This window comes from Camarhynchus parvulus, chromosome 1A (assembly GCF_901933205.1).
Source record: "Camarhynchus parvulus chromosome 1A, STF_HiC, whole genome shotgun sequence".
Taxonomy (NCBI): Eukaryota; Metazoa; Chordata; class Aves; order Passeriformes; family Thraupidae; genus Camarhynchus; species Camarhynchus parvulus.
The window spans coordinates 17597543-17623898 of record NC_044586.1 but is presented as its reverse complement, the minus strand read 5'-3'; the positions used below and the strand labels follow the sequence as shown (position 1 = coordinate 17623898).

The following is a 26356-nucleotide window of genomic DNA, read 5'->3' as shown; positions in this document are numbered from 1 at the left end:
AACCTAAGGCCATTTCCTCTTTGCTTCATCATTTGTTCCCTGGGAGCAGAGCCCAATCCCCCCCAGCTGTCCCCTCCTGTCAGGGAGTTGTGCAGAGCCAGAAGGTCCCCCCTGAGCCTCCTCTTCTCCAGGCTGAGCCCCCCACTCAGCTGCTCCTGGTGCTTGAGACCCTTCCTCAGCTCCTTTTCCTTCTCTGGACATGCTCAGTGTCTTTTCTGCCATTAGAGGTCCAAAACTGATTCCAGGATTTGATCTGCTCCCTGGCCCTGTCTTCCAGCTCAGGGGCTGGGTACAAGGAGAACAACTGGTCTGGTTGTTAAAGGGTGAGGCAGAGAAGGCATTTGTACCTCTGCCTTTTCCTCGGCCTTTCTCATTATGTGTCCCCATTGCATGCGGTAAAAGGTGGGATTTTCCTTAGCGCTCCTTTTGCTGCAGATGCATTTGTAGAAACATTTTTTATTGTCCTTTACCAGATTAAGTTCTAGTTGGGCCTTAACCCAATTTAATTTTCTCCCTGCATAGCCTCATGCCATCATTGTAGTCGTCCTGAGTTGCCTGCCCTCCTTCCAAGGTGATAAACTCTTTTCCTGAAGAATGTCCAGCCTTCCTGGACCCATTTTCCCTTCAGAGCTGCCTCCCAAGAGACTCTATCCCCCTTTGAGACAGATGTATCCCATGTGTGACCACCAGGCTTTGTGTCATGCAAACTGATCCATGACAAAAAAATCCAAGATAAAAAAATCGAAAATTCAAGACCCTAACCAGACTTGAAGCCAGGTATTGATCTGCTGGCTCTTCCTGCTACCTCTCTCATAGTTCTCTGCAACTGGAAGGACAGGTAATGAAATTAGGTAATTAAATAAGCTTGTGTAATGAAGCCATATCATTGGGAAACTGGATTTTAATTGCATCCAGGACGTCACGCTGCAAAATGGCCCTGCTGTGTCAGGAGCAAACCAGATGTGCTGCCTGTGAAGCAGATCTGATGCTGTCTACCACACAAACTGTGGCTGGGTTTTATTTTTGCATGTGGAAGGGAAGAAGCTGTTGTGCCTGACCTAACCTAATGCAGCAACAGTCCAGCTTCAACCTGAACTTTTAGGTCCTTCCAAGGAAGGTTTCCCTGATTATGTTGTCCTATTTTCTGAGTTTCTCTCTGTTTCTGAGTTTTTTGAGAGTCCCATTTTAGGAAAGAGTTAGATGGTAATGGAAGATGAGAGGGACTGGCCTTAGTGTCCACTCTCTGCTGTATGTTTGAGGGAAAAAGTTACATATTTGTTTCCATCTGATAAAAGAAATTTTAGTGAGGGACTTTTCTTCCTGTGAATGGCATTAGATATAGGTGCCATACTACCCAGAATCTTGACGGAAGGTATCCTCAGTGCAGTGCTTCATTTGCTGTTGATCCAGTGGTTGGTAAGAAGTTTCTCCAAGACTGCAGACACAATTTGAAACTGTCTGAGCTGGGGAATTTCACTCTTGTGCTGAATGCACAGGAGATGGGCACTGTTGTTTCAGGGGGTTGGGTGGTTTAGCATGCTGCAGCACAGCTGGCCAGGTGGTTCTCTGTGGGGAATGTGAAAGGTTCCATATCCATTGCAATCATGGACAGAGTAAGAAGAGATGCAAGAAGACAAGGGAGAAGATCCTCTGGGCTACACCTGCATTGCATGAGCTCTTTGTCTCATGTTTTGGGATGTGTCCTCTTCCCTGGTTTGGGACCGACCTGTAACTGAGCTTCAAAGTCTTTAAGATGTCCAGCACCACTGAAGCACCACCTTTTCTAGCTCATAGGGCCTGGTGTTACCTGTGGAAAGGCTTTGAAAGGGACCACAGAAAGCTCTAACTGCAAATCCCATGAAACTTTGATGTGCTGACTAAGTAAATGAATAAAAATAGCGGCAGGTCTTTTTGATACTTTGTGAAATGTGATGTTTTCTTGTGCTTTGGACTTGTTTTTATTTGATTCTTTGGCTGGCTCTTGTTTCATGATTGCATTTTGATATCCCTTGAGGGCTGTGCTTGGGAGACTGGACTGCAAAGTCAGTTGGAGGGCCCCACTCTTTCTATGTAGTCTTCAGCAGCTCCATTAGGAAATGTTTGGGCTATTTCTGACTTAAACCCAGCAGAGTAAAACATCTAAATGCTTTTATGGCAGCCACTATCTCCACTGTACCTTCCCTTCATGGACTGGCTTTTATCTGGTTGTGGGCTCTGAGGCTTTTACTGTGAGGTCTGTAGTGCTTTTCACTGAAGTGCTTGTCTTGACAGGCTCCTCTGCTGCTCAAAGCAAGAAGTAAAATAATTTCCCTCATATGACATATCTGGAAAACAGTGAGAAAACTCCCTTGTATTTTGTAGCTTTTACTTACACAGATCTTTGATCTCAGTTCTAGTACACTGCTTTACTGCCCTGAGTGCAGGGAGGACACAGGAAAGGTAGAGCTGGGCATGAGCAACCTTGGGAGATGGTACACTGAAAACTCTGTGTTGAGTGTTTAGGGTAAAGCTTCTAGTTTGGAGTATGGCCTGTCCCTCCACTGGTCCTCTGGTATTTGCTAGCAAACTCTCAATGTGTGTGTTGCAAGTAGAGTTGCTGCATGTAAGTGTTTTTCAGGGTTTTCCTTGTCTTTTTGGGTGACACTTGGGCAACTGCAGCAGTGAGGCATGTGCACTTTCTGTGGTCTGCAGAACCATTTATCTTGGCTTGTTCTTCCTGTAGAATCATGTTCCATGAGCAAAATAGTTGCTTTTTTTGAAGTGCAAGTCATATCTGTAGCCTCCTTTCCATTCCCCTGGAGTTTGGCTTTTGAGCTCTGTCCTGTGGAAAACGGAGCCTTGCTGCTGCTCACCTACCATCAGTGCCTTTAGAAGTGAGTCTGTTACTCTGTACTTGTCTTGGCATGTCCAGAAGAACAAACAGCATAAAATGTTCTCATATTTGCATAGTAGATGACTTGCAGTGGTGACCTTTTCATTCCTCTGTGCAAAGGATATGGGGAGAGCAGGAAGCTGAGGCAGGTGAAACTGGCTTGGCAAATAACTAAGGGGGGTTCACTCACTTACCTACCTACAAACGAAGTGCCAAACCATGTGGAGGAGGTGGAAGAAAGTTGGAGGAGGAATGGAAAGCTGGTCACTTGTAAAACATGCTAGCCTGAGCTGCAGTAATGACTTTTTTTGAAGCTGAGTGTTCTGCTTGATAAAGTTTGCAGGGTTAGATGTGGGTGTGGGATCCAGAGGTAGAGCTTGTAGGAGGCTGTAAACTGAAGTGCTGTCTTCTCCCAGATTTCATCAGATTTCTTCTTGCAGAAGACAAGGGTTGAATGAATGGGTTGGGTGTCTCTATTCTAGTCCTGTTAGCTCTGCTTCTGACAGCTTCTGCTGTCTCTCCCTTGGTGGCTTGCTTTCACTGGACCCATTAAATGTGGATACCTTAAGCAATGAGTTGATTCTGGTTTCTGAAGTTGCTTTTGGCTAAAAGAGGCTTGTTGTTGCTTGGCATCTTGTGGAAATCAACCTGCTTCGTTTGGGATCTTGGACTGAGTTCCTAGACATGAAGGTACTGTTTCTTCAGCTGCTTGTGGCCTTCAGCTTTGGTTGTAGGGGTACACCAAAGCCTGAGAGAGTGCTAAGGACTTCCTAGGAGAGCACAGCTTTTCATTGAAAATGGATGGCAGTAAATTGAAAATGCCTTGATGGTTTTCTACTGGGAGTGGACACAAGACCAAAATCTCTTTCAGTCCTTTTCTTTTCTTACCAGACTTCTTTCCCTCTGCTCTCATATGTCAGATTTGGCTCCATATCCCCCCTTCTGCTGGAAGTTGTTCTGGTGCTCGTGCAGTGTCCTTGGGAGAACATAACCCTTCACCATTTATTTGTGAGAAATGACCCTTTCGGTGTTGGGAGGGAATTATACCTGGGAGAGGCTGAAAGAGTACATTTTCCCCATTTTCAAGGAGAACTTGGGTGCAGGGGGAGGAGTGTAGCTTTCCCTGGCTGTTTTTAGGGTTTTCTTCAGCTTTAATTCTTGCCTGGCTTTTGCCAGTCAAAAAACTTTGGGATTGAAGCAATCTATTCAGGACAAAGCAAGTGCATGTCCTGGAGTGTAGGAGGTATCTGCTCGGCATCCTTGAGGGTATCCATATATTATTCTCTTTTGAAGTGTAACTTTACAAATACTTTAAAACACCATTCTTGTCCGCACTGGTATTTCTGCTGTCTGGGGCTGGAGTGGGCTTGTTTGTTTGTTTGTTTGTTTGTTTGTTTGTTTTTGGTTGGTTTTGGTTATTTTTTTGTTTGGTTGTTTTTTTTTTTGGTTGGCTCTTTTAATTAATTTTGCCCAGCATTAATGTTTGTGTGTCTACACAGTGAAAATTAACTTTATATTTTCTTTCTCTTTCTTATCTGGCTAGTTTTCAGACACACAGTTTCCCCTGTGTGATATACTGTGGCTTCTGGAACCAGTAATGTCTGCAAAAGGAAGGGGTGAGTGGCAGGTAGGGCTCAAGATGAATTCTGAGTGCCTCTTTGCCATAAGGGATCCCTGCCTGATGAAGACAGCAACATAACACCACCAAAAAATGGAAATCCTCTTTCCACAGACACCCCCCAGACAACTCCCTAGAAAGAAAGGAACTTCCTTATTTGTGAAAATACAAAAGCAGTATTTCACCCTCGCAAACAAAAGAAAGCCCAAATTTCTTATGAATATTCCCAGCTGGCACAAGTGTTGAATATGCTGTTACCATGGCAGATACGTGTTTTACCTTTGGCAGAAATAAAGGGGAGATCTTTCTTTGGCAGTCGCAGAAAGACTTACCTGTGTAAATTTTAACACATGCACTTAAGCAAGTGTGGCCTGATCTTTGCAACTAAACCAAAAGCATTATTACAGCCCTTTCCTAAAAGTTGCCTTTGGCTTTTGCTTTTCCCTTTTCTTTTATACCTTTCCATTTCTTCATGTACCAGAGTCTGGCCATTGCAAGTGCCTTGCCTGCTGAGGCATTTAAGTAATCTGCTTATTTACCACAGTTCTGCTTCGAATGCAGTCCCTTGATACAGTGCCTTTATGTGGATTTGGTCAAGTCTTTGCCTTTGATCTGCCTGGGATTATTAATTCTCTGTTATAGTTAATGGCTGCTTTGTCTTTCTCCTGCAGCCTCTATGAAAAGATCTCAGCGCCTTTTGTAAATGTGCAGTGATCAGTAGTCTGAGCTGTGTGTGGTTTGTCTCTAGAAAAGAGTGCACTGTAGCAGCATGTTTGGGCCTGGTTCTGAAACCTTTCAGTTTATCAGCTTTTCATAGAAAATGTGAGATTTAGCAAAACTGCCTTTTGTTAAGTGGGCCTAGAAAGCTTGCAGGTTTTGAGACAACTTTTTGTAAAAGTTTTAGCTGTCAGGTGGAAATGTAGTTGTGGGCATGGCTGCCTGTGTTAGTCTGTGATAGACAGGGGAGCAAGTTAAGAGGTTGGCACTGCAGAGTGTTCAGGGACTTGTTGCCTTCTGGTCTGACCTCCCCCATGGAAAGCAGGAGCTCCAGCTGATACCTGATCTTTTTTGCTGCTTAACCAGGGGAATTTGCCCTGTATCCACGTTCTCCTCTGAGATGTGAGTGAATGAGGGCCGTGTCGCTGCTCTGAAAGGGCCAAGCACGGTCCTGATATAGGCTTTCTATTTTGCACGTGCTGATCTGGACTATAAGGACATGAATGCAGGCAGGTGAGCTGCTGTCTGAAAAAGTGCAGCTGGGTCAGTTTCGTCTCTGGTGAGAAGGAGGAAACTTGGGGAGGGGTAAGAGCTTGGGGGCAGGAAGGGAGCTCAAACTTCCAGGTAGCTCAAACTTCCTTGTGCAGTTTGAGCTACCTGGGCATTGCAAGTTTGCTGTCTGTGTGCTGCTCCCACCAGAGAGGAGGACAAAGTTCCCTGGACAGATCATTTGCAAGGACTGTCATCGTCCAAGGACCTCAAAAGCAGCCTGATAGCTTCCAAAGTTAGGATTGAATCACGAGATGAAAGTGCATCATGTAAAAGTTGTGGTCAGGCAGCACTGCTGAGCCAGCTGGGCACTGGCTGAATGCAAAGAGAAGCACGGGGACTCTGGGATCAGTGTCACAACAGCTGCTGCTTTCTGCAGGGTGGGATTCAGCCTTGCAGTCAGAAATAACCAGAGCTAAAATTAAGTAGCATTTTCCATCTGTTTTTGTAAGATGCAGAGGCTTGTGGTCAGATTTTTAATAACAAGGCTGTGAATGGTGAAGACTGAAGTGACCTGTGCTGTTGCTGATACCGTTTGAAATTACACTAAAATTAAGAGTGAAGGTAGAAAGCTGTTGATGTCAGTTGACTTTCTTTTAAAAAGGAGAAAGCTGGGACATCTTTTTGTAGTGTTCCTGCTAAATTTAAAGGCCATCTCCTGGCTTTTGAGAAATCCTTGACAGCTCTGGTGGCATTTCCAGCTTTCTGTAGCTAATTGGTTTTGCTGTGTGCAGCTTGTCTGTAATCCCATGTCTGAGACAGCCTGCCTGGCTTACAGATCTAGTGCTCTGTTCCGTGTGTTTGTGTGTGTGTGATCTGATCATTCTATTTATTTGTTTGAAAGGCCAGCACAGCTTCCAGTGTGACTTAATCATGTTGACTGCTGACACTGCCAGGAGATTGTCAAAATATTGCAGGGCTGCCAGGAACCCTTGCTGCTTTCCTGGGGACCAGTAGAGCAGTGACCTTTTCATGTGAATTTAAATTTCTAGTTAAGGGGAAAACACAGGGTTTCTGCTGAAAGCCAGCCTGGATTAAGCTGTGCTCCTTCAGCCTCTTCTCAATGTCCTACCCCTTCATGCTGCATGTTTGCTGTGACTGGTCTCTGAAATGGAATGATCAGGCTTTAGAGAAAGATGTTTTACACCAGCATTGGGTAGGGAGCAAAACACCTCTGCCATCACCACAGGGGAAGCTGTTCCCTGTGGGGAAGGGAAGAGGAAAAGGAGCCCTGTGACTGGGCAGGCAAGGAGCAGTAATACCTCATGTGGGACCTGTCATGACTGTAACTTGTTCTGCAAGCACAGCTCTGCTCTCCAGTCACTGCCTCTTGCATGACAGCTCTGGTATAAGCCTCCCAGCAAAGTCACTGCTGCTGGTACTTGCCAATCTTTTAATATCCATAATCTTCTACAGTACCTTTGGGTTTGTGAAGGCATGGCCTGAAAGGCATTCTTTGGTGTACATTTGCATTAAAATACCTGTTGGGTTCTCAGAAATGTACCTGTTGCTCCATCCTGATTATAACTGCCTCGGCTTGCTCATTTGTGGGTTCTGTTTTCTTTCCGGCATTGTGGCTCTGTTTCCTTTCCTGCTTCTGTTTCTTTGCTCAGCAGTGATAAGTGAATACTGGGGGGCAGTGAGCAGGGAGAAAGTCCTCAGCATTGTCCCAGTGCAGCGTGAAAGGCTTCTGGAGTGCTGCACGTGTGGGGAGTGCCCTGGAAAATTCGTGTTCCTGAGTGCGGGTGCCTGTCTGCACATTGCCTCTGGGAACCTGTGTGTCCCTTGGGGCCAGCTGTGGAAACCCAGCTGTGCCTTCACCAGAAGGTGCAGGTGACTTGCTTGGGAAGCTCCATGCCCAGCAAACAGCATCCCTAGGTGCCTGCCCTTAGGCAGCCAGGCTGGGCTGAGGCAGGTGCTGGGCTCTCTTGGGACAGAGAGGGATTCCTGGCTGGGACCACAGCCAAGTGCTGTGTCCGCCCTCCTGGCCCCTGTCCCTGGCAGCTGGGAGCTGATCTTAGTGCCTGCTCCCGTGTCACCGTGCCCAAATTAGGGGCGTTTGGCAGTCTGGAGGTGGCAGTGCTGTATCCAGTTGCTGCCACTCCGTCACCATTCAGACACCCCATGGGCTCTGTGTGTGACCTGTCCTTGCTACTGGGGCCAGGATGGCCGGGCTGCTGTGCAGGAGGCGCAAAAAAGGAGGTAGGAAATGCTTCCTCTGTGGCAGGAATCTCTTCATTAGGACCTAGTGTGCCGGGCTCTCCCTGGGAGGCAGCTTTGGGAAGCTTTCTGCTGGCAGAGGTGAGAGAGATGTTTTGGTCCCATGAGATCTGGCACAGCTGCACAAGGTCTGAAGACAAGTATGAAGGTTTTTGTGAGGGATGGGGGCTTAATACACAAATTTGCATTAATGTTTTCTTCCATTTTAGTAAATTGCTCGGAAACTAGGTAATTTTTGTTAGGAAGAGTAAAGGTAATTTTTATATTAAAATAAAAGAGTAAGTGCATCACCTTACTTGAACTTCTGGGAATAAATGTAGTTTAGCTGCATTTAGAAGTATTCTGGCTTGAAATGTATGCATCATTTTTTTTTCATATACATACACTGTGCCATGCATTCACTGCCTAGAGGAACTTAGCAGCTCTCTGCATTGGCAAAGCACTGGGAACAGTGATGCCCTGAACTCACTGAACACTTGGCATTCCCAGAATGACAGCATTGCTGTGATAATGAAGAGTGCTACATCTAGAAATAAGGCTGGTAGTTCCTAAATAAGTCTGACTTAATTGAAATTTGGACATTTATAGTCCTAGAAGGGTTTTAAAAATCAAACCTCAGTTTTCGCGTGAATTGTCTTATGCCTCTTGGCGGCATCACAATGTAGGAGTTGTTGGGGTGAGAAAGTTCCAGTTGGGAATAATGCAAAAAGGGCTGGGTAAGGCATGTTGTTAGAGCGGGTTTGATCTGTTGTATGAAGCCTTCTTGCTCCCTGACTTTTTTGTTTGTGGACTTTTTCAAGAAAATGAGAAGGAATGCTGAAAAGGGGAACTTAAGAATTTCTGTACCAGCATCTTTATTCAGGAGAAAAAATCTCGGCCTGAAGACGTTGTGTCCTGTTTGCAGTGGGGAACCATGGGGCATAAACCTTCAGGTCTCAAAATACAAGGTTGGGGCTTGTTGCTTGCACTCCATAACGAGGATTTTAGTGGTGATCAGTACCATGCTGTGAACCAGAATTAAGTAACCTCTTGAGACTGCAATTAAGAAATGTGAGAACTTGTTTTAAGCACCTGTTTCAATTTTCTGTGAGGGAAGGAGTGGGGATTGTAGTGTATTCTTCTTCCCTGTCCTTCTCTGTGGCAGTAGGATCTCTGTCTTTTCCGCTTCTATGGGGCAGAAAAACAGCAAGTCCTGATGCAGGGTTTTGTAACCTTCACAGACTACATGCTAATGTCAAGCCTGTGGAATGTTTTTCCAGTGGGAAAGGGGAATAACGGCTGCTCTTGAAGGGGAGAGCTTGCAGGGACACTGTGACCATTATTTAACTGTTCATCCTTTTCTTTCCTGAGAAAATTTTGCCTAGCAAACCTTATTTATCTCAAAGTCCTTGCTTTTTCCTGAAAAGAGTGTAGGACCCTTCCCAAAGGAGACTGCACTACCACAAATGCTGCCACAAGTCATTTTAGTTCATGCTTACACAGAACTGTCACTGAAAGTACAGGGCTGTTGTGCTTTCATGCCTTGTAATCAATGTCATCTGAGTTTAAGGGGAGATGTGCCTTGGAGAATGTGAAAGTGTTACAGCAATGCTGGTGCTTTTCTTTTCTTACTGACAAGCTCTGGGAAAATACTGAAGAACTATTCAGTGTTTGTCCTCAAGTTTAGTTCCCTCCTAATGGCAGGATGCAGGGAAGTATTTTAACATTCATTTTATTTATGAGGCGTGCTTTACTGAGCTTGCCAATGAGAGTTGTAAGTTTAGGACAGCTGGAAGTAGAAAAATTCCAATTTATGTTCACCAGATCATGGCACATCTATTTTATCAAGTGGCAACACTGGAATTAAATACATTTTCATCTTAATTTGCTGGGTTTGCCTGAGATTCTCTGAGGATTTAACAAGGCCAGTAGCAAGTTGCATGTTCTGCAGCTGGACAGGGGGGTGATGAGTGGTTGTGCTGTAAGAAAAGGGATTTGTTTTTACAGTTTGATATCTGCTCTAGGCTGGGCCTGTCCTGCAGGCAAAGCTCACACCTTCCTTCTGGAGAAACAAGCACTCCAAGCTTGTTCTTACCACAGAATTGGTTTTCTTTTTAAAAGTTTCCAGCCACTTCTGTAGTAGCTCTGTTTAATAGGAAGCTGTAAAAGGATGTTACTTGGATTTTATTTTCCACTGTGGCTGCAGTTCTTCATGCCATAAACTGTGGTCCTGTTCTAAAATGGATCTACCAGATGTTGTCTGTTATTATGAACGCCAGCCCCAACCCCTACGTATACACCAACTCTGCATTTATTACACTCTTTCTGTTTTTTTTTTCTTCTATCCAGTGAGTGACCTCCAAGAAGAAGGTAAAAATGCCATCAATGCACCAATGAACCCAAGCACTGTGGACATCCATCCAGAAGACACACTATTAGGTAAAATTTCATGCTGCAGGGATGGTTTGTGAAAGGGGCCACTGTGGCCCCCACATCATTGCTTCAGTGCTGAATGTAGATTGTCCAGTTGGAACTGAGAGGATTGGAAGTCACAATTGAAAAAGGTTGCATATTACTTGTAGACTAGAAATTAAAAAGGCTAAATGGAGTTTGAAGAGCAGTGCCAAGCAAGGTAGTTTATGGACTCTCTCCCATGTCCATCCCCATTCCCTCACTCTGAGTCCCTACAAGAGAAACAGCATAATTTAATAGCAAAAAGTGTTAAAACTTGTTGAAATAAACCACTTTTGTCTTTCCTGGCCACATATCTCTCAATCTATGCAATTAGTTGAAGCAAGCTAATTATGAAAGAGTAAATCAGACATCAGGATAAATAATAAAATAGTGAATTAAACTGAGAAGGTATTATTAATTTGGATTTTCTGATTAGGAGAGTACTAGGAAATGCAAAGTACTTTTTCCTAAGATGTCGGTGAAGTGTTGTTTGCTCTGAGTTGATATGTCTGGACCAGGAGTGTCTCCAATGATTTATTCTGGATACCACCAAAGCTGGGTATGTCTTTAGAAGATGCAGAACTTCTGCTGAAGGCCTGTCCTGCAAAGACACGATCACCACGAGTTTTGTGGTAAATCATGTTCTATTATGGGTCAAGTCCTGTTCAGGGTTAGTGTTTTGGGTGTGTAGTGGGTGTCACTTCCTTATGATGGACTGCCTGACTCACCCTAGGCAGTAATGGGGAAGTGAAGGAACAGGGTGGGAAAAAAGGCAGCAAAATAATTGATATTTTATTCATTGGTTTGTGAAAATTTTTCAAGTGTGTTTAGGTAGCACAGTCTTATTTTTTTGATAAAAATGAAGATCCCTGGAAAACACTGACCCCAGAATCTGTGGGTGAGGTCTAAGGTAACCAGTCAGATACTGGTTACTAAATACTGTGTAGTCAGTCTCATGACCAGGATGTGTCATGTTTCCCATCTGACAGCAATGAGGTCTGGCTCTGCAGTGGGAAGTCACTGTAGGCTGGTCACTGCCAGGTTTTAGGGGTTCACTGAGCAATGTGACAATGGTCTGACCAAGGGTGATACCAAAACTTTGTTGTCCTGATAGGAAGAAAGAATTGAAAAATCAATAGGAAAATTGGATTGTATATGGCCTGCCTTCTGGCCATTAGCACTTCTCACACATCTCATCAGCAGAAGAAATGGAAGACTTTACACCTGTGAAATCTATTTTATGTTCTTCCCCCATGCACCAGCACAGCTGATACAAAGTGGGGTAATTTTATTTCATAAGCTTAATCAGAGGTTGAGGAGTTCCTGCACTTAGGAGCACATGTGTGACCAAGTTTTGGGGAACCAGAGGGTGGAGACAAAAACTCTCAGCCCAAATCTCAGCAGCTGCGCTGCATGTAGTGCATTAAGCTCACTCTTTTCTTCCAGGTGCTTCAATTTGGGACAGGTGTTTTCAATTAGAAGTTAAATTCAAACTGAGGAGAAGGAGAAAAGTAGTTCATAGTGGTTTTTGGTGTGTTACTATGAATGTGCCCCACATCAGGACAGGGATTTTCCTGAAGCATTCTGCGCAGGGCAGGGCTAGAGCAGGGGAAGGTCAGGGGAGACAATCCTGGTTTAGGGAAGTGGGGCTGTGCTGTCATTCTGTGTGTCTCTAAAACTGCCTGACACTGGGGTCATCGGACATCCCCTGGCTGAGAGGATGAGTAGGCACTGCCATTTCTCAGTCAGCTGATGAGCCCCTTAATGGTGTGGAGTTGTTGCAGTTTCAGCAGTGCACTTTTGAAGTGGATCTCACTAAGGTTTCCCCTCTTTACTTGAACAGAGGAGAATGAGGAACGCACTATGATCGATCCTAACTCAAAAGAAGACCCCAAGTTCAAGGAGCTGATCAAGGTAGGAAATCAATCTTTGGTCCTTCTTCAAACCTTTAACTAGTGAGCTGGAGTTATTTGCAAGCTGGTCACCCAAGAACATAGTTGAGGAATGGCAACTTGTTACTGGAATGTAGCTGTGGAAACTGAGAGCAAGGTCAACAACAAGGTAAGGCTAAAAGTAACAGTGAGAGGGATAAGGAAAGGCTAAATGTCAGGGTGCCCATGGAGTTATGGAGTTAAGCTCCATTGTCCATTTCTATCCTTGTGATGGTGACAGCAAGGATCAGTGCTTGGTTTGAGTCTGTCTGCAGTCCCTACACATAAAATGTAGGTATCTTCTGTTTCTGAAAGCTGGGAAGGAGCTTTGCAAAGCATTAGTGAGGTTTCAGGAGAAGAAAGAGTAGGACTGAAATGTTAGGGGACAAGGAAGGGACCTCTTGTGTTCTGGGGAAGTTGGAACTGAGGTTCTTCTTGCCCTACATCCTGTCCTCAGTTTACCTGTGTGCTGGGTCAGGGACAGGTGGTTCTGAGTCTGTCTTGTTGCTGGACACAACTGCCCTAGGTGTTGATATGGTGTGCCCAGATGTGCTGATGTTACATGAGACTTCCTGACTCAGCAGTGCCCATAGTTCCTGCCTGGCATGACACAGGGCTTGCTTTTGAAGGACTTGTGTTTAGGAGAGCCTTTTCTATGCAGAAAGTTGTTGGGGTTAACATAGTGCAAGCTTGAGCATGAAGAGAAGGGATGGCGAGCCTGAACAAGTGGGATCTCTTTCAAAAAAGTATTATGCTGGTGTTACACCTCCCACTGCACTTTTGCTTCATTTCTTTAAAGTAATTCTAAGAATAATTTTGTTGGAAACCACAATCCAGCTATATCTGTGTGGCTATGAAAACTTTGGGTAGTGTATATCATTTCCTGAGAGGGGGCTGAGCTTGAGCATATTCCCTGCTGAAAACCTGATGCACCCTGGCTGCTTCCCCAAAGTCAACTGCTTCAGCAAATGCCTCAGCAAACTGCTCACCTGGTACATCTTTAAAACAAGCCCAGTGATCTGTTATTACCACTGCAATAATGTGTTTAGCATCACAAAACCACATCAGACTGAGCTTAGCAAGGAACTGTGCTCAAATTTCTGTTATTCTAATTCACCGGGAGTATATTGTGGTTTTAAATTAAGTGACTGTGCATTCTTTCTTTGTTAGTGCCTAAATCCATTAATTCTCTTAAAGGTGCAGTGGTCTTGCATCACCCTCTCAGAATGTAATGTGGTTTCTCTGCTAGTGGAGCAGTGATATTATCATCTGAGCAAGAGTCATTGCAGTGGAGGAACCAGATGTACTCTGTGATTCAGGAAACTTGATATGGAGACTGCAATTGCTTTTAAATTGTGAATTTTCCTGCTGAGTTTAATACAAGTTTGAGTCTTCCCTGGATGCTGTAGTCCAACAAGTTTTGGGTTTTTTTTCAGATTAAAAACCTGAAAGCCTCCAGGAGGAATGAAAACCAGGGCCAGAACAATGCTTGAGGATAATGTTTGAGTCTATTGAGGAATCAGGTTCAGGGTCACTAGGCCAGTTCACACTTGCACAAGGAGAGAGGTTCCAATGGAATGGGATCACCTGGTGCAGGGAGCAGCATGGAACTGGAGATTGTTTTCTTGGGATCACCCCCGAAGGAGAGATGTGTTCTGTAGAGTGCCTGTGTAATTTGGGTAATTGCTAATAACTTGCATACCTCTCTGCAGTTAGAGTTTTTACAGAGGTTCAGCAGTGTTGGTGTGAATTCACACTGTGTTGGTGTCAGTCTGTAAGCCAAGGGGAGGTTTGAATTATGCTGGCAAAACTTGCTTTATACTACAGAGTTTGGATAAAGCCAAAAAAAAAAAAAAGAGGAATTTATTCTTTGTTTTCTGTTCCTTGGTGGTACTGGCATTTTCCAGAGCCCCAGTGCTGGATGAGAATTGCTGTGCTTTAGAAACCCAGCCAGCAGAAAAGTGTCTGCCCTGCAGAGCCTGAAAGGAAAGCTCTCCATGGACTAGTGAGGAGTGGGAACTTGAATAGATGGAGGTTTTTATAGTTCCAAGTGGTTCCTTCTCTCTCTTTTCCCTCAGACAGGAATGTGCCAATAGCAGCAGCAGATCCTGATGCCTTTTCAAAGCTGGCAGTGGAACTCAATTTCATTGGGGCCAGCCCAGGTCTCTTTCAGCACCAGAGTTAGACGTGCCAACAGCTTGCCATTACTGATGCTGAGTGTTTCTGTCCTGCCAGATGAATGCAGTGGGGTAAATGGATCTCAGTGCAAAGAAGCAGCAGAGATCACCAAATGTTGGTTTTATTTCTGCTAACTCCATGCCATAAGAATTATATGCATTGTGGATTGGGCATTTGGAAGTGATTTTGACAGAGCCTTTGTAACTCTAGAGGGACAGACTGTACAGCATTGTGGTAATACAGAGACCAGCAGATGAAAAACACAAGAAAAAACCTCATTCCTCTCTCTCGTAGTAAAGCAAATATACAGAGAATCTCTTTGTTGAAGGCTGCTTAGTTGGGGATGTGAAAATACCTGCTTTAAGTCTTCTTGCACATATGAAAACCATTATGCCTGTAAGTGTTGTATGCTATCACCATGGACAGTTTACTAAAAATAGTCACAATTTGTCAGTATGAAGTGTTCAGCAAAGTTCCCTCCCTGGCCAGCAGCTTTATTAAACTCACTTCATTTGCCCAGTGTGTAATGAAAATTTGGTAGATGGTTGAACAGACTTAAAACTGAAAATTCAGATCAGGGAAAGAGATGAGTTACTGCTATTATTTATATGTGTGAATAATAATTGCATTCACAAAATGCTCTATTTTTAGTGTCTGAAATATGTCAGCTTCTTTTACTTGTTGTCCAATATTTGCTCATTTTCTGTATTTCATTAGGAAAATATGAGAAAGAGCTTCAGCTAATTGAACGCAAAATTTTAGAACATCAGCTTGCAAGAGTTGGGTCCTGTCTGAAAGTGCCTTGACCACAGGCATCAGGCCACAGTTGTAAGGTGGTTTTCCTCCCTGCAAAGCTTTCTGTAAGACTGACTTATAACTGCAACAACTTCTAGTCTTTAAAAGACTCATCTAAACTTTATACAGATCCAAACACTGCTGCTCTGGACACTGCCTGAAAAGAGTAAACATTCTCATTTGTAGTTAAACACTCATTGTCCTGGAAGATACCAACTTTTCCCATCTCTGATTTTACGGCTTTTTTTAGATTTATTGAGGTAAAGGGAAAACCAAAATGAGGCCACAGTCCTTTGACGTGTGGTTTGTCACATGTGACCAGATGAAACTGAGCTCCCTCAATAGTTTGTGATCTGCTTTTGGCAACAGGAGGCCTTCCCCTTGCTTACAGGATGCCGATGCTTTGTGCTTAGCCACGAGGCCTGAATGTGAATTTTTGCTATTAATTTTCATGCTCAGCCCTGAAGCCAGTTTTGTACCTTTGATCTCTGCCTCCTGATTTCCCCAGAAGCTGAGGGGAAGTGGGTCATTGAAGCCAGGGTTTTCTTTCTGGGCTGTTTTTGGTGGCTAGGCTTCCTGTTTTCCCACTGTGCCAGATGTGTTCATGTATTTTGAGTTGTTTTGCATTTTTTCCACTACTGTACAGTGGTGACTGTGGGGTCCTTATGCCCTTGAACTCTGAATTTTTGCAGCTTCGAGTGCATGTGTCTGAGCATTTGGCCCAGTTCAAAAGTGCCTTAGATGAGTGCAGACGTGCAGGAAATGTCAGGAACAGTTGTGAGGACATCAGAATATTGTATTAAATTTTTAAAACCATGCTTCTAGCCCCAAATATTATAGAAGGCTATAGAAAAGCAGCTTTTTATGAGCCCAAAATGTAATATTGAGCTGTATGAAGTGCAAGCACAGGAAGGAAGGAATGGGTAGAGTGTGAGACCAGACACATCGAGGTTAAGCATCTTTTCATGCATAAGAGATGCTCTTGTCTGCTTCCCACCAAGCACCAATGTGCCTGTGTCAGGCTGTTAAAATTTCGAGACATTCCGGTTATTGAATGTTTCCTGCTTCTGCATTTTTATGAAGGAGAAATCACATAAAACTGGAGAGAGCTGATGTTCTGTGAGCAGAGTCAGAAACTATTTCTGCGCCTTCATCGTTTCAATAAGCAATGTGGTGTTTCCTCTGTAAAAGTTAAAAAGAAAAAAATCTGTGCTGAAAGCTTTTCCAGATTTCTAATTAAGACATAATCAAGGAATCAAGAAAGCCTTGGGATTTTTTTTCATTGCAGTACTTTACAGTCTTCAACAGCTGTTGGAACCAACCACTTGTTTTTTTTTTTTCTTTGCAAACTCATTTTTTTTTAGTGAAGCTAAAGTTGTAGTCTGAATAGTAGAGAAGTTAGAATGTTCTTTGTGATATTTTTCTTTGATTTGGGTACTAAACTGTGAAAATAATAAAATAATTATCTCTAGACCTGTTTAATTTGTCTTTTTTGTAGTTTTTTTACTTAAAGTTTTTCAGTTCTAAATTTTTGTGAAACATTTAGTTGCACATAGTGTATATATTTTCCTTTTTTAAGACCCTGTACTGTGTATCTGCAGTCTTGGAAATGGGATATTGGATCTTACATTTTAGTCTTTTATTTATAATTCCTTGGCATTTTTAGATTCCGACTTCAATACCATTCAGCACAGGACAAATAAAATAAAATGTTTATTAATGGTTTCAAATAGTTTAGCATCCTGAGTCTTCCTTTAACAAAGCTTTTGAGGACTTCTTGAAATCCAGCCTCGGGTCTGTAATGGGATCTGATTATATTAAATATCTTCTGCTGAGCTTCAGATAATTTTTGAAAGCCTGTTCTGTAAATCTCACAGAAGACCTAAACCTTTTATGATTTTGATTTCTTCAGTTGATTTTTTTATGGATGTCTGTGTTTCAAGCTTGTATAATTATGGAATTAGGCAGTTTTCTAGATGATGTCTTGTTATCTAGGACTGATTTTTCTGTATAACTGGTGAAGCTTTTTGAGGTGAAAGATAGTATTGTGCTTCTCATTGGATTCCAGCTGTGGTGATCTTTTGCTGACTTGTCCCAGGGGAGCAATGGGGTGATGATGTTGCTGCTGCAGAGTTCATCCTTGTGTATCCATATGTCCTCACTCACCTCCCCTCTTGTACCTGTGTGAGAGAAGACCACTTCTGACACAAGATGATGATATTCAGTAGTGAATAACTTACCAGAAAACCTTTATTTTCAAAGGCAGATCTTTGGAGGAGTAATTTTTATTATTGAGGTTTTAATCGTTCTGGACAGTTTAGAGGGCAAAGGTGATTTACCTAGGTGAGCATTGATGCTGATCCTTTGCTTTCTATGGAATGAGCACTTGCCAAATCACTCAGCTAAAGCTTACTTGCCACTTACACACTGCCCCTGTTTTAGAGCTGACTTTCAGCTCTGTATTTTCAGCATGCTTTGGAAGTACTAAAGACATGGATTAGAGGTACATGAAGCATTAGTATTTCATGTTTGGGTTGTAAACCTTTTCATGGTCACTAAGCCTAGCCAGATTTATTTGAGGTTTTTAGGTTGAATGAACATCAGCAGCCAGGCTGAATGTCCTTGTGCCCAACATATTTAAATGCTCTTGTTACCTAGGAGTCCCAGGGTGGCTGTTTTCCACTGCAAGCCTGCATATATTTTGTTTATTTGCTTTTGTTTCACTATCTCCTGTATAATAAAATCCCAGAACCTTCTTAGCCATCACAACTGCCAAGAAGAGGCAGAAATATTCTAATCAGAAGTGAATTCAAAGAATCTGCAACTTTGTATGAATGCAAACTAAAGATTACAGAATCTTTAAATTAAGCTTATTGTTTCAGGTGGGCTAATCAATGGATTTTTTATATCTGTGATTGGCAATGCCCTTATCTTATGGAACCTAGGAAGTAGCAGGAGCTAACATTGTGTCTCTTCCCACAGAACTGTGTTATTTTTGTGAAAATAATTTAAATTTCCAAGTAGTAAATTGGAGGAGAATGTTACTACCAGCTCCAAACAGTCAAGGCTTGTTTTCCTGTAACTGTTTAGAAATAATTGTCTTTGGCACCTGGGGAGATTTAACTCAGTTCCTTTTCTTTATGCTCATTCCAGTTTTACAGGTCACTGAATTATTTTCGTAGTTATGGTAGTCAGCATATAGGAACTGTTAAAATGGTAAAATTATTATCAGACCCATTTGACCAAGATTTTAATTCTGGACTTTTGTATTCCGCAATAGCTGAGGATAAAATGCCTTGTCCTGTTGTCAAGACCTGAATTAAAAACAATAAGGGACAATCAGATGCTTTTATTCTATTTTTTTTTTTTTAATTCGGGTCTCATCTCTGCAAATTGGAAATACATAAATATGCTTGCAGTTCATCTATTTTATAGTACTGATTACTGCCTTGAATGAAAGGAAAGAATTTTGGTTGGTTTTGAACATTTGCCTCCTTTTTCTGTGCTTGCAGGTTCTAATTGACTGGATTAATGATGTGCTGGTGGAGGAGAGAATCATTGTCAAACAGCTTGAAGAGGACCTGTATGATGGGCAGGTGCTGCAAAAGCTGCTGGGTGAGTCCATGTCAGAGAAGGTGACGCCAAAGACTGAGAGGGCCCAAAATTAACCTCTCCCAAAGCTGCAGATTGTGCAGTAACTCAGCATCTCAGGGAGATGGTGGATGTCACTGAAAGCTGCCTCAGCTTCTCCATCTGTTCTCCTCAGGCTGTCTGCTGAGAGGGGAGGAAATCCAGGTAATTCCTAGGTGTCTGTTTCATGGACTGACTGTAGTCCAGGCAGCTGAAATGTGGGGTAGAAAAGGAGTGAAGAGGTTTGTGTTTGTGGGGCCAAGCAGAAGCCATGTGGTCCAAAATTTTGTCAGCGTATTTTGCTTTTGAAAGCTTTTGGGCCGAGAGCTGTTTTGAGGTCCTGATTAAAAGTTTTACTTTTTGGGAGGAAAAAAGAAAAAGAGAATGAATGACTGCAGACCTGTGCTCAAAATGTGCACCTCTGTGTGAATGACACATGAGAGGATACACTCCGTTGAGAATTTGGGATTTTGCAGCCCCCTTCCCTCTTTGCAATGTGTGTGTTGATGCAGGAAGCACAGTGGAGAAGACTCAGGATAATCCAGTAATTTTATGGGGATGCTTTTAGAAAACAAAAAGGCTTGAGCTTGCAGTACTGTATAAATCCACACTTTTTCTTAGCCAGACTGCTCTCAGCTCACTTCTGATGTGTTTTCAGGAGTGGGCTGGGCTGTGGGATGTGTGTGTTTGTCACAGTGGGGCAGGAGGACCTAGTGCTGCTAGTTCCACTGGCTGCTGGATTTTCTGCACAGGCCCCTTAAATGAGAGGTGTTTTGATGTACATCCACAAGCTTTTAAAATTAGTTAATTACAGTTAGCTTTGTGTGCAGTTGAAACTCCTCAAAAACAATAACTTGAGGAATGAAGAAAGAGTACTTTCAACACTTCTGGGTTAGCCTGCAGCCAGGAGCCTCCAAATGTTGTGTGGATCAGCACTGTACAGGTAATTTTGACTGGGGAGTATTTGCTTGAATCCAGTTGTTCTTCGTAACTCTGCGGCGGAGCTGGGGAAGGGTCTGGAGCAGCAGGAGAGGCTGAGAGAGCTGGGGGGCTCAGCCTGGAGAAAAGGAGGCTCAGGGGGGCCCTTCTGGCTCTGCACAACTCCCTGACAGGAGGGGGCAGCCAGGGAGGGTTGGGTTCTGCTCCCAGGGAACAGGATGAAACAGTCTCAAGCTGTGCCAGGGGAGGTTCAGGTTGGATATTGGGAAAATTTTTGCACTGAAAGGGTGGTTAAGCCTTGGCACAGGCTACCCAGGATGGTGTTGGAGTCACCATCCCTGGAGGTGCTCAGAAATCATGCAGGTCTTGCATTTGGGGTGTGGTTTAGTGGTGGACTTGGCAGCGCTGGGTTAGTGCTGGGACTCAGTGATCTGAAGGTTTTTTCCAGCCTTCCAAATGGTTCTATGGTTCTCTGTGTAGATCAGTCAGACTTGGCGTATCTGACAGGAGGAAAGATGGACTTGGACATCTTGCAGCCTGAGATCTTTTACTGCCCCAGCTTTTACTCATTCCCTGTGTTTTGGGCTCCTGACTGGAGAGCAGATGCATCTCCCCTGACCTGGAGCTACCACAGCTCAGCCCGAGTCTTGTGCTGTTCTTCAGCAGTGTCTTTGTTCCTTCCCTCACCTTCCTGGAAAAACTAACAAGGTGTGGTCATTAAACTTCAAGTAGTAGGTAACCATTCCTTTTGAGTGGGAGGTGTTTTGTCTTGATAGCCAGGCCCCCCAAAAAGGATGAAAGACAACAGCTTGTCACTGGGCTTATGCTGAAGTGATTTGAAGTAAGATATTAGTAAATGACTGATGGAGGTAGAGCTCCTTGTTTAGTTAATTTTATCAAGGTGCAAGCAGTATCACTCAGAGAAGCTGGAATGGCCTGGTACACATGATATTGGTGTGAAAGGAAATAAATTTGTTTGCTGACTGATAGGTAGCCTGGGCTGAGACTAGGCAGAAGCCCTAACATGTGACTGAAAAGTGATTTTGCTTGTTTTGATAATCTTGATAAAATAATATTGATTAAAAAAAATCCCTACTTTAGATTGCTAGAAACATTCAAGACATTTAAAGTATTTGTTAGTTGATAACCTCCAAGTCATTTCTCTTTGGGTTACTAGAGTACTTTTTGTATTGCTGCCACTTTAAAAAAAAAAAAAAAAAGATATCTTCAGCTAGATAAAACATCCAGAAGAAGCATGCTCTTGAACTTGAGAGTAGAAATATCTCCATTATTGGAAAAAGAGGAATTTTGACAACTCTGAAACATTTCTGAAAGAGTCTTCAGATTCTTTAGAATCTCACTTTGTGAAAACAGTTTTGGTGAAGTATGTTTTTTGTTTCAGAGAGAGGAAAAGTATATAATTAGAATATGGCCAACCAGTCCTGACATCCTGGACAGATCAGCACAGTGAGTTTGGCCACATTTTTTCACTGGGTGTGGAGCAAGAACAGAGATGAGCTGCTCCCATTGCTCTGATGGCTGGAGGACTCTACCCCACCTTCCTCAGCTCCCTGGTGTCACAGACATTTCTTTTATGAAAAATCCTCTCTTAGGATTTTCCTGCTGAAGCTGAGAAGTTCAGCAACCAGACATAAACAATAGGTTATCTGCTTCTGTGGAATGCAGCAGGTCAGTTCTGGATTGGCCCAGTTTGGATGTTTGGGGTTGGTGACCAATCCAGAACTGAGATCTCTCGGACACAGTCTGAGAGAGCTGGTTTGTTATTCATTCTTTACTTTCTATTGTTAGGTAGCTAGCAGCTTCTGGAAACTCCTCTTCTTTTTCATTTTAGTATAGTTATAATAGATGTATATATCATAACTTAATAAATCAAGCCTTCTGATCATGGAGCCCATCTCGTCTCTTCCTTCACCCTGAAACCCTTGTGACCACCGTCACACCCTGGTTTTTCTTTTTTTTTAGAATTTTGGCTTCTGTCCCTTTTGCAAGGGCCACAGCACAGAGAAAGATAAGAACAAGTTGTCTGTGACTTTGGCCACAAATAGTTATATGACATAAGCAGAACTGAAATTTTAGTAATGGAATTTTACACATTTTCCTGTTTTATTTCATTTTGGAAGTAATCAACTATGATGTGACAATGTCAACAACATGACAAGATTGTACCAACTTACTTTTTAAATTAGTTCCACTGAACTAATCCTGGTTTGAGTCTTTAGAATTTGAGGATGCAAAATGTGCTTTAGCTTAAATTCATATCTTCAGCTGACTTGAAATAAAGCTTGTCAAGCTGAAGTAAATGTTCATGCAATATTTCCCATTTATTGTCCTAAACTAGCTGTAAAAAAGTCCTTTATACCTGTGCAGATTCCTTGTGTGGTGAAGGCTGTGTTGTGCCAAATGCTTTTCTGCAGTGAACGAAAATGGAAGGTATCATTAATATTGCTGCTAACTTGATGTCTAGCTGAAAGTTGTTACATATTTTGATATCTGATTGATGAGCATGTTCAGCCAGACTTTACCAGTTTTGTCACATTTTTATTGGAACTGACATATTTTGGTGAAAGTTTTACTTTCAGCTATTTTTCCATCCAAGGAAAATAATTATCTTAGAAAAGTTCTAGTGGACTCCAGTGGTCTGTGCTTATCTCCACACAGTTTAATCTGGTTTTGTCTGCCCTTTTTATTTATTTATTTTGTTTGTTTTTCAAATGCAGAAAAATTGGCTGACCGCAAACTGAATGTGGCGGAGGTGACACAATCTGAAATTGGTCAGAAGCAGAAGTTGCAGACGGTCTTGGAAGCTGTCCATGATTTACTCCGACCCCATGGCTGGACAATCAAGTGGAACGTTGACTGTAAGGACTTTTATTATATTTTCTGTCTCAGTAAGTGTGTTATCACTTAGGAAGTCTGCTAAGAGCATTTTTCCCCACCATCCTCCAGTGCAGTGGAAAGCAAGCGGTTGGGTCTGCCTGTCTGTGATCAGAGAGGGTTGGGACTTGTAAGTTGTGCTTAAAGGAAGGGCTGAATGTAGGCTTTGCTACCTGGGAAGTTACATTGTAGGCCTTACTAATTTAGGAAAAAGAGGAAGAAGGATAAAAAGACTGTGTTGACCAAAAGCATTTTTCACTGCCTTTTTCCCCCAGAGCTGTTTGTTTAAAATAACACCTCAGAGTCCTTTCACTTGCTTCATTTCCCTTGTTCCCTGCAGCCATCCACGGCAAGAATTTGATTTCCATCCTGCACCTTCTGGTGGCTTTGGCCATGCATTTCCGAGCTCCCATCCGGCTGCCTGAGCACGTGTCTGTGCAGGTGGTGGTTGTACGGGTGAGTACCAGCTCCTGGGAGGAGCACAGGGGATTCTGCAGGGCTGGGCTGCTCCCACCCATTGCCTCCCATCTCTTGTCATTCAGAGAATGTGTGTCCCACTTGTTTGGTGAGTCCCATGCTTGGGAATGCATTTTTGGGTTGCATGTGCTTAAATGAGACTCCCAAGGACAGCGCATCTTTAGTAGGTTTGGGGCCACCCTTTGCTATTACAATAGCAAGCTCAAACATGCAATGGGATTTTGTATAAGGAAGCATTGGGCTTGTGATTTCTGTCACTCCGGTACAGTTTTTTTTTGCTGTGCATTTTTTGCAGAGAAGCCATTGAAACCCAAACAGCACAGGAAGGAGTTTCAGCACATAAAATCTCCCCAGTCTGGAATGCCTGTTAGCAGTGTGGTTTTTCCCCAATGACTTCATGTGCAGACTTAGATGCGTTGTTTTCCTTGGCAGGCCTGATAGACTTTCATCATTTCTTTCACAGTCCTGTGTTTTTGCTAGCTTTCCTTAGATATGGGGGAGAGATCTGACCTAAGGAACCCTGACTGCTTCCCCCCTGCCCTAGATACTGCTCTGGTTATTCCTTTCTCTGCTTTGTGTCGACCTTTCCCTCTACAAAGGCTCTACTTTCAAGCATCTGTATCTCTTCTTTTTCCTTGCCTTCTATCCCAGTGAAAGCTTCCCATGGGAACCCAGTTTTTCTCCCAGCTGCTGAACCCCAGGTAGATGTGTTCCAGCTGGCACTCTGCTCTGCAAGTGCTGTTTGCTGTGGCACTCACTCTGCAAGTGCCATTTACTGTTCCAGCTGTGAGTTTCCTTTCAAGAATGGAGAAGATAAAGTGATCCCACACCCTGTTTTGCAAACCTGGATCCCCTTACAAGATGCAGGGTAGTTATTAGATGAGCTTAATTTTGCTTTATATTTAAGTAATGGTGTTTCCAGGTTGCCTGCCTGGATGCACTAGACATGCAGGATGTGATGTAAATGAGAAATTGATGGATGTTCCCTGGTTCATAATAAATGTGTGTATTATCTATAGGAGGTGATTTTGAATTTAAGAACAGTGAGTTAGTTGTAAAGTAACATGAATGTAAGTAGGAGACTGATTTACTTTTAGATTTCTTTTGTGTGTCTTGGAAAGATGAGGAGGAACATATAAATAAATATAAGCTGGTCAGCAGCTCTCTCACACCCTGATGTGATAAACCTCCTTCTGCCCAGTACAGTGAAGTGTCTTCTATAACTGCTAAGGCAGAAAAAATATGAGGTAGAGAGATAAAGCCTCCCTTTCCTTGTCCTTAGTTCAAGCTACAGAACCATCCACCTCTACAGCAGGAAGAAGGCTGTGGAAAAGGTTTTCACTTCTTTTCCTGTTGGAGGGATATAGAGGAGACTCCATCTGGTTCACCAGAGTCCCTGGATCTTGAGACTAGATGACAGGATGACGTAAAGGCTGATGAGAAACTAGGCAGGAGAGAGAGCAACACCTGTGTCCCCAAGGAGTCAGGTATAGTGGGAGTTAAGTCAAATCCTAGAGGCTCTTGCTCTTGGATCTAGAGCCTGGGGTCCTGGCAATGGGCATGGGCACAGCTGGCCCTGTGCAAGAGGAGGCTTCTCTCAGCCCCTAACCCAGTGCTAGGAAAAGCTTGCAGCTCTTCATCTTTGTTTATTTAAATGGAAAGCAAGGGGTGGTATGAAACAGAGAATGTTCGTTCTGGAAAAAAAAACCTTCTGCTTCTAATTTGGTAAACTGAATTTTTGTAGTTTAGCATCCATAATCTAGTCTAAAAATACATGCTGGTTCAGTAACACAGATCTCTTTAAATGGACTTTATTTAGCCTCTGTTATTCTAATGACAAACAGAATGGTGATGGGGTGAATATTGTTCCTAATCCAAACAAGAAAACTACTATTAAGAAGATTATTGCCCCTATTACCAATTTGTTTTGAAGTGATCTCTTGTTACATATCCCAACAATGAACAGGGTCCTGTCAAACTAGATCACAGTTTTAACATGTTAACTGAGAGGTTTTCATTTCAGTGGCTCTTTTTGCTTGGTTATACATTTGAGGGGGCAAATAAACAGTTTAAGTGACTTCTGTGCAAGTCTTTGAGAACTGACCCTGCAGCAAGAAAACTGTGCAAGATGCTGTGGGAGTATGGTGCAGGAACACACCCACACTGAAATTTTCAAAACTAGCTGAGTCTCATTTTCATGGGTGACTTTGATTATCTTTATCCACTTGTTGAGCTGTCCTCACACTGTGCAGATCCCTGAGGTGCTTCTTCCCCAAAAGGACTGTCCTTACACCATGAAAATAAAGTGGTTTAGCAAGTGACTGCTCAGCTAAAATGTGTGCATTTCCACAGCCCATCCCACAGCAATGCAGAACCTTATGAGCTTGTGTAAGTGCTATGGGCTCTTTTTTCCTCTTACTTTCAGTGTCCTAATCCACAAAGTGAGATAATATTATGACAGCACTGTACTACATGGAAGATGTTTATCCAGATCTCCACAGTTCCATGGTAATTCTGCCCTTCCATTAAATCCTTCTCTTCCTTTAGCATCTTGAGGTGACAGACTGAGACTTTCTTAAGGTGTTGCATATGTTTTGTAATTTAAAATAATTGATTTAGAGTCTGAGAAATATCTGTAGCTCAGTCTGGGTCTGTCAAGCAATGCACTATCCTTTTTTGGTCCTGCACTGTTAGTTTGCTCAGAAACCCATGAGCATTTTGGAGATGACTTTCTGTTTTACCTTCCTTGGCAGGAAGAACCTTTAGCTAGCTATCTGTCTTTCCGTATTATGTGGAACAACTACAAGACCAACCCAGCAGAAAACCAGTTATCTTTTTATTATTTCATAATGGCCTCTGTGACATAGCCCCTCTCAAGAGCAGAGTTCCTGAAACAGTTACTTGGAAGTAACTTGAAAACCTTTTTGAAATCAACCTCCAGAATTAGTTTTCTTGCTGGCTTCTTTGTGTGAAATAGGAAAGTGGGGAATCATGGCAATGTGTGCCCAAGTTATTCAAGAAGGGTCCTGGCAGAGCAAGGGTTCAGGTGGGCCTTCTAGTTAAATTCTGTGAATAGCTACTCTAAGTGCTGTGTTAAGAGTC

The 26356-nt window shown here is 43.0% G+C and overlaps 1 protein-coding gene across 2 annotated transcripts in view; it reads left to right on the top strand.

Annotated features, from left to right (window-relative positions):
* Positions 1-26356, top strand: part of PARVB (parvin beta) — a 51884-nt gene that overhangs the window by 9313 nt on the left and 16215 nt on the right. The window contains exons 1-6 of one of the 2 annotated variants that reach the window (XM_030959444.1): positions 7887-7958; positions 10305-10394; positions 12253-12323; positions 18826-18928; positions 22621-22761; positions 23118-23233. In XM_030959444.1, coding sequence (XP_030815304.1) covers positions 7922-7958; positions 10305-10394; positions 12253-12323; positions 18826-18928; positions 22621-22761; positions 23118-23233 — 558 coding nt within the window. In that variant the 5' untranslated portion in view covers positions 7887-7921. Of the gene's footprint in view, positions 1-7886; positions 7959-10304; positions 10395-12252; positions 12324-18825; positions 18929-22620; positions 22762-23117; positions 23234-26356 lie in introns of those variants that run through there. The other variant, XM_030959443.1, reaches the window with a different exon arrangement.